Below are 13,400 nucleotides of genomic sequence, written 5' to 3'. Positions count from 1 at the left end.
CCTGTCAGCTGACCTTTCACCCCAACCTGGACTTGTCCACCAGCCAGGCCTCGCTCCCCAGCACACCTTCACTCTCAGGTAAAACAGCACAACATTGTGTTGGTGTGGGTGTGAAATGTGTGCACGTGTGTATAAAATACTACTATGCACCTACTATTATGATACTGTACATCATATAATCATATACAAATCTGTAATACCCCCACTTACAGTACAGTGCATGAACCTCAGACTGTATGGATGAACAGTGCCATCTTCATGGCTGTATGATAAGAATGTTCATACATTCGGTTCATTAGAATATTTTGGGGCATGGTTTGCACACAGCTCTTTTTGTGGCAACGTGAGTTAGAGTGTCATTCCAGTTTATTTAATGTGTTGTGTTATGCCATTACATGTGGTGACTATGACTAGTGATGGTGTCTTGTGATAGACTCATGTATGGTTTTGTGTGAATTGAGACAGCTTGACTAAATCAGTGAGTGGTTCTCAATACTCTCCTTGGGGACCCACAGCTCTTCTAGCAGTTGATTCAACTTGTCAATTAACACAATAACACCGATGGTATTTGAATAATATAATATGGGTGACCAGAATCTACAAAAATTATTCAAAAGGATCTACAAAGAACCTTTCAGATTGGGAAAGGTTCTTTATGGAACCATTATCCATAAAGGTTCTATAAAGAACCATACAAAAGGGTTCTATATAGCCCCTAAAAGGGTTGTAACCATAGTGGAACACTGTTTGGTGCTATATAGAACCTTTTTTAATGGTTCTTTATAGAACCTTAGGAAAGGGTTCTTTATAGCACCATACTGGTTCTATTTAGAACCTTATGAGTATTGTTATTTATTGAACCTTCAATTAAAGGGTTCTACAGTATGACTTTGTGACAGACAGTGTCATGTCCTTTCTTGTGAGTGCGCATAATGAATAATGAGTTACCCCTCAACCCCCGGCCCTGGGTGAAGGGGGACTTTGGTTCCCCCCTCAGAGCAGCGGGGCCTGGGGAGAGGACTGTCATTAACTTGGCCCTCTCTGGAGACAGGCTCCACACACGTCATTAGAGAGACAGAGATCTGGCCCTACATGCACACATGCACACAAGCATGTGCATGCAATCACACAGCATGCATACACACACACACACAAACACACACGCACATGCTCTATTGCAGGTAGATTTTCAGAATTGTTTGTTGCAATCTGTGTTTTTGCATTTACATTGATTGTTTGATGAATCTTATGCTACACAAAGATAAATAACATGATTTTTCTAAACTAATCCAATCTCTTAGTAGTTGGACTTATTGCAACCCTTACTGAGATGGTTGTTTGAGTTTTGATTATTTGGGTGTTCCCATTAGCCTATCTTCCCTACCTTGGCAGTCATTCTGAATGCAGTTTGCAGGTGATAAAGAATGTCCAATTGTGGACATCCTCACTTTGGCTGGATTCCAATAGGAATTACATATCACTCTGCCAGCCAGCATAATGTGACTTGCAGGCCTGATGTGGCCTGTGAAACAGGAGTTTCCTAACAACACTAGTTAGTGGTTAAAAGGGTTCTTGTTAGAACCTTCGTAGATGCTTCTAAGAAGAACTATTCATAGAGGGTTCTATGTAAAATCATTTACAGGGCGTTATATGAAGAACCCTGCATAGAACCAAAAAGGGTTCCTAACCTAGCACCAAAAAGGGTTCCCCTATGGGGACAAACCAAAAAACCCTATATGGTTCTACTTAGCACCTTTTTTTCTTAAGAGTGCAATATAAATTATGAATGTGCATGTCAAGTATGACTGTATTTCCAATATAAAGTGGATAGTGTCTTGGTCGAGCTAGGGTTAGCTGTTCAACAGTCTGATGGCCTGGAGGTAGAAGCATGTCTCTGAGCCTTTTTCCAAATGACTCAGAGGCTGTGTGTGCGTGTGTGAGTGTGTTTGCATGTGCATGCATGTGTGTGTGTGTCCTTGCCTGTGTTTGTTTTCATTTGGAACGCAGACAACAACACAACACACGCTCCCCCATCCCTTGGCTATGTTCTCTTAGTGACAGATAGCATGCTGTTTGTTATGACTGTGAGCCTACGTGTGTTGTGTGAATGTGTTGAATGTGTTAACCAGGGTAAGTGGCTCTTTGTTCCCAGCAGACACCAGGATCATCTCAATCACAGAGAGTAGGGGGGTAGGTAGGGGTGTTCAAAGACTGAGGGGGTGGTTGATGCCCTCATGTTAAATAGTGTTGGATGTGTTTGCCTTTGTTGTTCTCCATTGCCTCCATTGCCTTATAGACTGTGGGGAGAGACAACAGGGTGGATTTTTGTTTGTTGTAAATATGTAAACAGGCTACACTATGTTTGTGTGCTCTGGTTCACTTGTTCTTCTCTTCATCGAAATGATCCTTTCTCTTCTTCTTCTTCTTCTTCTTCTTCTTCTTCTTCTTCTTCTTCTTCTTCTTCTTCTTCTTCTTCTTCTTCTTCTTCTTCTTCTTCTTCTTCTTCTTCTTCTTCTTCTTCACTTCTCTTCTCTTCTTTCTCCTTTCTCTTCTCTTCCATCAGCCTCTGGCTCTCTCCTTCCCCCTGTCCCTCTGTGTCTCTATCAGTATGTGTGTGTGTCTGTCTGTATGTCTGCCTGTCTGTCTGTGTGTGGGCTCCCACCATTTACATTTACATCATTTAGCAGACGCTCTTATCCAGAGCGACTTACAAATTGGTGCATTCAACTTATGATAGCCAGTGGGACAACCACTTTTTTTTTTTTTTTTTTATGGGGGGTGGGGGAAGAAGGATTACTTTATACTATTCCAGGTATTCCTTAAAGAGGTTGGGTTTCAAGTGTCTCCGGAAGGTGGTCAGTGACTCTGCAGTCCTGGCGTCGTGGGGGAGCTTTTTCCACCATTGGGGTGCCAGAGCAGCGAATAGCTTTGACCACATACTTAACCCAGACCTCCAGTGGTTTCCTGGTCCACTGATGATGTTCCTCTCATCCTAGCAGCAGCTTAATTACAGGCCCAGCGTCTCTGTTCTGTCGGGCTCTGATTGGAACCAAAATGGCTGCTGCCCCATAGGGAAGACATGGCAGAGAGTTCTCTCACTTTCACAGCAACTCCTGCTTATCACTACACGGCAGGAAGCAACAGCTCCATTACCTGGGGCTTTGAGGCTGTGTTTGTAATTGTCTCCCTTTATGACTATGTAAGGTCTAGGGGCCAGGGAACGGGACCCTCTGCAGAGAGGGAGAGGAGAGGACTGTGTGGTCCACAGACACACACGCACGCTAGAGGCCTTCACTGGTCCAAAAAGTAGGACCTGTTCCGAAACATGCATAAATACATTTTTTAAATTTAGAGACCCGTTCCGAACGGACCCGAGGACAACTAGACCGTTCAGTTTAGACCTGGTTGGATCCAGACCCAGTCCAATCCGAGTGAGAGAAGCAGCAGAAAAGTCCATTTTAAGCTACTTTATTAACCAGAGTTGATAAAGCACGAGGGAGAGGAGGTAGAGAGAGGTGAGGCTCTAGCAGGGGCCGTGCTGTGTGTGTAGTCTACTGTGAGTGTGAGCGAGTGACACGGAGAGACAAGAGACAGCAACCAACCATGCCGACTCACGCTATCAAATCAAATCAAATGTTATTTGTCACATGCGCCGAATACAACACCTTACAGTGAAATGCTTACAAGCCCTTAACCAACAATGCAGTTTTAAGAAAGAATACCTGTCACGAGAATTTCTATCTCTAATTCAACCTAAGCTTGAATCATTACCAGAGGTTGTAAGGCTCTGGTTTTAATCATAAAAGATTCAAGGTCCACAACCAGCAAGAATGATCTGTATTTTTTTCATGGAGAGCTCTGGCGCCAAAAACCCATACTGTTTTATACCCCTTGACACACAAAGGCACTTTGCTCCGCCCACCTTTAGGAGGCTTTTTTTTTACCTGTTTTCTCAGTCCCCTTCACCCTGGAATGTTTAGTCCCGCCCCCCTCTGTTAGTGGGTTGCCACTACATTATAACTCTAACACCGTTCACACATTTATACTGTATTTGGGGTGAAATCCTTTAGTCATTATTCTTAAAATACAAATTAATCTAACAATACCTAAAAAATAAGGTTTGGTAGACTATCAGCTGCCTAAGCTAGGTTATTTATCATCCAATATGATTACGTAGAACCTGTCTTGACTGCATAAAACCGGGAGAAGCTAGTTAAGCTAGCTAGCTAAGCTAATTGAGGCTACATGTGCTTTCTCGTTCTACACAGTTAAAAACAACAAAAACATTTAGAATACTAAGTAGCAGCCTACCTGTTGGCTCTTGGTCGTTGTAGCCTATCCTTCTCCTTTAACTTTTAATTCCATCATTTTAATTCCATCTTCCATTGATTAGATATTTCCTAACTTTTGCCCCACTCGGAGGCTCTATTACTGTAGCCTGTTGCCGCTTTGATGACGTATGATTGGCTAACAACAACAACAACAAGCTATACGCGCCACTCTCATGAAAAGCAAGTGCAGCAGCATAACTTATATAATTTTTCTCCCTCTCTCTACAACAGCAGTCACGTTTGGATCAGTACGGGTCCTTCCGGACAACCCTTATGGAAAAAAAAATGAATTTCACATGTGAAAACGTGATCTTGTGTAATCTGTTGTGATCTCTTGTGATCACATGTGATGTAATGTGAAAATGTAATAAGATGTGATAGCATGTGAAGCAAAATGTGATAATGTAAAACTATACTTGTGACATCTCAGCACATGGGAGAACATGATCTCATGTGAAATGAATGTGAAATAAATGTGACATGGGGATGCAAAATGTCAACATGTGATACCATGACATTTTACTTTAAAAGGCATAATTGACATTAATTCAATTGAACCCATAACAGTCTAAGCCCTGTGTAAGCTGGGTGTGGGGGGTTCTACTAAGCTATATGGAACTGTTTTAAGAAGGTCATACCAAGGATCATTTAGCTACTTGATTTTGAATTTTAAAACTCCTTCAAGTATAAAAAAAAATATATATATACAGTGAGGGAAAAAAGTATTTGATCCCCTGCTGATTTTGTACGTTTGCACACTGACAAAGAAATGATCAGTCTATAATTTTTATGGTAGGTTTAGTTGAACAGTGAGAGACAGAATAACAACAAAAAAATCCAGAAAAAAACATGTCAAAAATGTTATAAATTGATTTGCATTTTAATAAGGGAAATAAGTATTTGACCCCCTGTCAATCAGAAAGATTTCTGGCTCCCAGGTGTCTTTTATACAGGTAACGAGCTGAGATTAGGAGCACACTCTTAAAGGGAGTGCTCCTAATCTCAGTTTGTTACCTGTATAAAAGACACCTGTCCACAGAAGCATTCAATCAATCAGATTCCAAACTCTTCACCATGGTCAAGACCAAAGACCTCTCTGAGGATGTCAGGGACAAGATTGTAGACCTACACAAGGCTGAAATGGGCTACAAGACCATCGCCAAGCAGCTTGGTGCGAAGGTGACAACAGTTGTTGCGATTATTTGCAAATGGAAGAAACACAAAATAACTGTCAATCTCCATCGGCCTGGGGCTCCATGCAAGATCTCACCTCGTGGAGTTGCAATGATCATGAGAATGGTGAGGAATCAGCCCAGAACTACACGGGAGGATCTTGTCAATGATCTCAAGGCAGCTGGGACCATAGTCACCAAGAAAACAATTGGTAACAAACTACGCCGTGGAGGACTGAAATCCTGCAGCACCCGCAAGGTCCCCCTGCTCAAGAAAGCACATATACAGGCCCGTCTGAAGTTTGCCAATGAACATCTGAATGATTCTGAGGAGAACTGGGTGAAAGTGTTGTGGTCAGATGAGACCAAAATCGAGCTCTTTGGCATCAACTCAACTCGTCATGTTTGGAGGAGGAGGAATGCTGCCTATGACCCCAAGAACACCATCCCCACCGTCAAACATGGAGGTGGAAACATTATGCTTTGGGGGTGTTTTTCTGCTAAGGGGACAGGACAACTTCACCGCATCAAAGGGATGATGGACAGGGCCATGTACCGTCAAATCTTGGGTGAGAACCTCCTTCCCTCAGCCAGGGCATTGAAAATGGATGGGTATTCCAGCATGACAATGACCCAAAACACATGGCCAAGGCAACAAAGGAGTGGCTCTAGAAGAGCACATTAAGGTCCTGGAGTGGCCTAGCCAGTCTCCAGACCTTAATCCCATAGGAAATCTGTGGAGGGAGCTGAAGGTTCAAGTTGCCAAACGTCAGCCTTGAAACCTTAATGACTTGGAGAAGATCAGCAAAGAGGAGTGGGACAAAATCCCTCCTGAGATGTGTGCAAACCTGGTGGCCAACTACAAAGAAACATCTGACCTCTGTGATTGCCAACAAGGGTTTTGCCACCAAGTACTAAGTCATGTTTTGCAGAGGGGTCAAATACTTATTTCCCTCATTAAAATGCAAAGCAATTTATAACATTTTTGACAAACGTTTTTCTGGATTTTTTTGTTGTTATTCTGTCTCTCACTGTTCAAATAAACCTATCATTAAAATTATAGACTGATCATGTCTTTGTCAGTGGGCAAACGTACAAAATCAGCAGGGGATCAAATACTTTTTTCCCTCACTGTATATATATACAGTGCCTTCGGAAAGTATTCAGACCCCTTGACTTATTCCACATTTTGTGACGTTAAAGCCTTATTCTAAATAGATTCTCAGCAATCTACACACCCATAATGACGAAGCAAATGGTGACCAAGAACCCGATGGTCACTCTGACAGAGCTCTAGACTTCATCTGTGGTGATGGGAGAACCTTCCAGAAGGACAACCATCTCTGCAGCACTCCACCAATCAGGCCTTTTTGGTAGAGTGGCCAGACGGAAGCCAGACGGAAGACTTCAGACCATGAGAAACAACTTTCTCTGATCTGATGAAACCAGGATAGAACTCATTGGCCTGAATGCCAAGTGCCACGTCTGGAGGAAACCTGGCATCATCCCTACGGTGAAGTATGGTGGTGGCAGCATCATCCTGTTTTTCAGCGGCAGGGACTGGGAGACTAGTCAGGATCAAGGCAAAGATGAACGGAGCAATGTACAGAGAGATGAAAACCTGCTCCAGAGCGCTCAGGACCTCAGACAGGACCTTCACCTTCCAACAGGACCACGACCCTAAGTACACAGCCAAGACAACGCAGGAGTTGCTTCGGGACAAGTCTCTGAATGTCTTTGAGTGGCCCAGCCAGAGCCCGGACTTGAAACCAATCGAACACCTCTGGAGAGACCTGAAAAAAGCTGTGCAGCAACGCTCCCCATCCAACCTGACAGTGCTTGAGATGATTTGCAGAGAGGAATGGGAGAAACTCCCCAAATACATGTGTGCCAAGCTTGTAGTGTCATACCCAAGAAGACGTGAGGCTGTAATTGCTGCCAAAGGTGCTTCAACAAAGTACTGAGTAAAGGGTCTGAATACTTATGTAAATGTGATATTTCAGTTTTGTATTTTTAATAAATTTGCCAACATTTATAAAAACCTGTTTTTGCTTTGTCATTATGGGGTATTGTGTGTAGATTGATAAGGAAAAAATATAATTTAATCAATTTTAGAATAAGGCTGTAACGTAACAAAATATGGAAAAAGTAAAGGGCTCTTAGTACTTTCCGAATGCACTGTATATATATATATATATATATACTGAACAAATATATGAACGCAACATGCAAGAATTTCTAAGATATTACTGTGTTACAATTCATAGAAGGAAATCAGTCCATTTAAATTAATTCATTAGGCCCTAATCTATGGATTTAACATGACTGGGCAGGGACGCAGCCATGGGTGGGCCTGGGAGAGCATAGACCCACCCACTGGAGAGCCAGGCCCAGGCAATTATAATTAGTTTTTCCCCACAAGGGGGCTTTATTACAGACAGAAATACTCCTCAGCACCCCGCTTCCCCTCCTCAGACGATCCCGCAGGTGAAGAAGCTGGATGTGGTCCTGAGCTGGCATGGTTACACGTGGTCTGCGATTGTGAGGCCGATTGGACGTACTGCCAAATTCTCTTAAATGACGTTGCACACTCCCTCAAAACTTGAGCCATCTGTGGCATTGTGTTGTGTGACAAAACACACATATTATAGTGGCCATTTATTGTCTACTGCACAAGATGCACCTGTGTAATGATCATGATGTTTAAGCAGCTTCTTGATATGCCACACCTGTCAAGTGGATGGATTATCATGGCAGAGAAATGCTCACTAACACAGATGTAAACAAATGTGTGCACACAATGTGAAAGAAATAAGCTTTTTGTACTTATGGAACATTTCTGGGATCTTTTATTTCAGCTCATGAAACATGAGACAACACTACATGTTGCGTATATATTTGTGTTCTATGTGTCCAAACTTTTGTTTCCAAACTATGTGTTTGGACACACCTACTCATTCAAGTATTTTTTTTTTTTTTGTACTATTTTCTACATTGTAGAATAATAGTGAAGACATCAAAACTGTGAAATAACACATGTAGTACCAAAATAGTGTTAAACAAATCAAAATATGTTTTATATTTGAGATTCTTCAAATAGCCACCATTTGCCTTGATGACAGTTTTGCACACTCTTGGCATTCTCTCAACCAGCTTCATGAGGTAGTCCCCTGGAATGCATTTCAATTAACAGGTGTGCCTTTTTAAAAGTTAATTTATTTAATTTATTTCCTTCTTAATGCGTTTGAGCCAATCAGTTGTGTTGTGACAAGGTAGTGGGGCTATACAGAAGATAGCCCTATTTGGTAAAATACCAAGTCCATATTATGGCAAGAACAGCTCAAATAAGCAAAGAGAAACAACAGTCCATCATTACTTTAAGACATGAAGGTCAGTCAATACGGAAAACTTCAAGAACTTTGAACGTTTCTTCAAGTGCAGTCGCAAAAACCATCAAGTGCTATGATGAAACTGGCTCTCATGAGGACCACCACAGTAAAGGAAGACCCAGAGTTATCTCTGCTGCAGAGGATAAGTTCATTAGAGTTACCAGCCTCGCAAATTGTAGCCCAAATAAATGCCTCACAGTTCAAGTCACACACACACCTCAACATCAACTGTTCAGAGTGGACTGTGTGAATCAGGCCTTCATGGTCGAATTGCTGCAAAGAAACCACTACTAAAGGACACCAATAATAAGAAGAAACCTGCTTGGGCAAAGAAACACAAGCAATGGAACTTAGACCGGTGGAAATGTGTTGTTTGGTCTGGAGCCAAACTGGAGATGTCTTTGTGAGACGCGGTGTGGGTGAACAGATGATCTCTGCATGTGTAGTTCGCACCGTAAAGCATAGAGGAGGAGTACACCACATCAGTCACTGGCTTCATCAATAAGTGCATCGATGATGTTGTCCCCACAGTGACCGTACGTACATACCCCAACCAGAAGCCATGGATTACAGGAAACATCCGCACTGAGCTAAAGGGTAGAGCTGCCGCTTTCAAGGAACGGGACTCTAACCTGGACGCTTATAAGAAATCCCGCTATGACCTCCGACGAACCATCAAACAGGCAAAGAGTCAATACAGGTCTAAGATTGAATCGTACTACACTGGCTCTGACGCTCGTCGGATGTGGCAGGGCTTGAAAACTATTACAGACTACAAAGGGAAGCACAGCCGCGAGCTGCCCAGTGACACAAGCCTACCAGACGAGCTAAACCACTTCTATGCTCGCTTCGAGGCAAGCAACACTGAAGCATGCATGAGAGCACCAGCTGTTCCGGATGACTATGTGATCACGCTCTCCGTAGCCGATGTGAGTAAGACTTTTAAGCAGGTCAACATTCACAAGGCCGCAGGGCCAGACGGATTACCAGGACGTGTACTCCGAGCATGTGCTGACCAACTGGCAAGTATCTTCACTGACATTTTCAACATGTCCCTGACTGAGTCTGTAATACCAACATGATTCAAGCAGACCACCATAGTCCCCGTGCCCAAGGACTCTAAGATAACCTGCCTAAATGACTACCGACCCGTAGCACTGACGTCTGTAGCCATGAAGTGCTTTGAAAGGCTGGTCATGGCTCACATCAACAGCATTATCCCAGAAACCCTAGACCCACTCCAATTTGCATACCGCCCCAACAGATCCACAGATGATGCAATCTCTATTGCACTCCACACTGCCCTTTCCCACCTGGACAAGAGGAACACCTACGTGAGAATGCTATTCATTGACTACAGCTCAGCATTCAACACCATAGTGCCCTCTAAGCTCATCACTAAGCTAAGGATCCTGGGACTAAACACCTCCCTCTGCAACTGGATCCTGGACTTCCTGACGGGCCGCCCCCAGGTGGTAAGGGTAGGTAACAACACATCTGCCACACTGATCTTCAACATGGGGGCCCCTCAGGGGTGCGTGCTCAGTCCCCTCCTGTACTCTCTGTTCACCCATGACTGCATGGCCAGGCACGACTCCAACACCATCATTAAGTTTGCCGACGACACAACAGTGGTAGGCCTGATCACCGACAACGATGAGACAGCCTATAGGGAGGAGGTCAGAGATCTGGCCGTGTGGTGCCAGGACAACAACCTCTCTCTCAATGTGACCAAGACAAAGGAGATGATTGTGGACTACAGGAAAAAAAAGAGGACTGAGCACGCCCCCATTCTCATCGACGGGGCTGTAGTGGAACAGGTTGAGTGCTTCAAGTTCCTTGGTGTCCACATCACCAACGAACTATCATGGTCCAAACACACCAAGACAGTCGTGAAGAGGGCACGACAAAGCCTATTCCCCCTCAGGAGACTAAAAAGATTTGGCATGGGTCCTCAGATCCTCAAAAAATTCTACAGCTGCACCATCGAGAGCATCCTGACTGGTTGGATCACCGCCTGGTATGGCAACTGCTTGGCCTCCGACTGCAAGGCACTACAGAGGGTAGTGCGTACGGCCCAGTACATCACTGGGGCAAAGCTTCCTGCCATCCAGGACCTCTATACCAGGCGGTGTCAGAGGAAGGCCCTCAAAATTGTCAAAGACTCCAGCCACCCTAGTCATAGACTGTTCTCTCTGCTACCGCACGGCAAGCGGTACCGGAGTGCCAAGTCTAGGTCCAAAAGACTTCTCAACAGCTTCTACCCCCAAGCCATAAGACTCCTGAACAGCTAATCATGGCTACCCGGACTATTTGCACTGCCCCCCCACCCCATCCTTTTTACGCTGCTGCTACTCTGTTAAGTATTTATGCATAGTCACTTTAACTCTACCCACATGTACATATTACCTCAACTACCTCAACTAGCCGGTGCCCCCGCACATTGACTCTGCAACGGTACCCCTCTGTATATATAGCCTCCCTACTGTCACTTTATTTTTTACTTCTGCTCTTTTTTTTCTCAACACTTTTTTTAGTAAATCTTTTTTATTTTTAAACTTTTTTTGTTTAAAATAAATGCACTGTTGGTTAAGGGCTGTAAGTAAGCATTTCACTGTAATGTCTGCACCTGTTGTATTCGGCGCATGTGACCAATAAAATTTGATTTGATTTGATTTGATTATGGTGTGGGGGTGCTTTGCTGGTGACACTGTCTGTGATTATTTAAAAATTCAACGCACACTTAACCAGCATGGATACCACAGCATTCTGCAGTGATATGCCATCCCATCTGGTTTGGGCTTAGTGGGATTATCATTAGTTTTTCAACAGGACAATCACCCAACACACCTCCAGGCTGTGTAAGGGCTATTTTACCAAGAAGGAGAGTGATGGAGTGCTGCATCAGATGACCTGGCCTCCACAATCCACCGACCTCAACCCAATTGAGATTGTTTGGGATGAGTTGGACGGCAGAGTGAAAGAAAAGCAGCCAACAAGCGCTCAGCAGATGTGGGAACTCCTTCAAGACTGTTGGAAAATCATTCCAAGTGAAGCTGGTTGAGAGAATGCCAGGAGTGTGCAAAGCTGTCTTTAAGGCAAAGGGTGGCTATTTGAAGAATCTCAAATATAAAATATATTTTGATTTTTTTTACACTTTTTTGGTTACTACATGATTCCAAATGTGTTATTTCATAGTTTTGATGTCTTCACTATTATTCTACAATGTAGAAAATAGTCAAAATAATGAAAAACCCTTGAATGAGTAGGTATGTCCTTTTGACTGGTGCTGTATATATTTGATGAAAAATGTAAATGGCCTTACTGCTATTAGCCCATACAAACACATTGAATAACATATATACTACATTCAAAGGGAAGTTTGTTCTGAAGTGTCTGTCCTATATATAAGCGATATAAGAAAGATCAGGTAATTTATTTCTGCACTTTGCCAAAAATACAACAATTGAAGGTGTTATTTCTATAAAATGGCAGAATGCTGCTGCATTTGTTCTGTGAACACACTTGGGAGTTAAATGGTATTTGAACTCATAATCTCTTTGTATATTTTTTGCTAAAAGCTGCCCAAAATGGGGTAAACAATTGTCCAATTCTCACCACCAACGTAAAATTACCAGTGCTCAAGGACACTTGACGTAGAGTATACATTAATTCTTTGGGGATTTGAACTTGAACTTCGGTACCTTGTAGTTATAATGGGACATTTTCCTACCCAATATTTTAAATATAAGGTATGATCATCATTGCGCTTTGATAGGTAGGGGCAATATACTGGTGGGGGTCATTGGCATATTTGGGGGCGTGATCAAATATATGTGTATTTGTGCCAACCAGCAGTAGCAGTTTAAGTTTTTGCTAGTTATGCAAATGTAAGTAGAGCATCTTCTTGAAACAGTCTGTTCTGCAAACTTTGAAAGAGAATGTGTTACTAGCAATTGGTTACTAGAAATCTTGCCAGTAACCTACTGTGCATTCACTGACTCTTCTGTTAACAACATGCAAATCACTTGCTGATTAGCAGCATACTGTAACAGCGGTGGCCTCTGAGAAACATGCAGATCTGGCTTATTCTAGGCATGGCTTTCAGCAAACTCTTTTTGGTCTCCCATAAGGGGGAAAGTCATCCCAGTTAATGTGCGCTTTTCATAAACATTAAGCTTGGACATGCTCAGTTGCAGCCTTGATAAAGGCTGATTTAAGTGTATTTGATACCAAATAACCATAAGATAACTTCTTCATAGCTAGTCACCATGTAATTGTGATACTCACAAATATGCTAATGAGCCCCCGACAGCACATTGTCTCACCAACATTTCAAAATGCAGTAATGATTGCACCAGATGCTGCATTCCTAACCAAGTGGGAAGTGGAAATGTACAACATACGACTGGGAAAATCCACTTGCACAACCCACCAACTGGTAATTACTAGTGATGTTAAGTTTGATACCAGAGCGCAGAGGCATGCGTCGAAATCGCTAAGCAGTT

At 43.0% G+C, this 13,400-nt stretch overlaps 1 protein-coding gene across 1 annotated transcript in view; it reads left to right on the top strand.

Annotated features, from left to right (window-relative positions):
* The window catches only part of lamc3 (laminin, gamma 3), a 156,868-nt gene that overhangs the window by 53,686 nt on the left and 89,782 nt on the right, over positions 1–13,400 (top strand). Inside the window, exon 3 of the mRNA XM_084140092.1 lies at positions 5–78. Coding sequence (XP_083996218.1) covers positions 5–78 — 74 coding nt within the window. The remainder of the gene's footprint in view (positions 1–4; positions 79–13,400) is intronic.

The sequence above is a fragment of the Coregonus lavaretus genome (assembly GCF_964263955.1).
Source record: "Coregonus lavaretus genome assembly, chromosome: 24".
NCBI lineage: Eukaryota > Metazoa > Chordata > Actinopteri > Salmoniformes > Salmonidae > Coregonus > Coregonus lavaretus.
The sequence above is the reverse complement of the archived record's forward strand: the minus strand, read 5'-3'. Positions and strand labels throughout refer to the sequence as shown.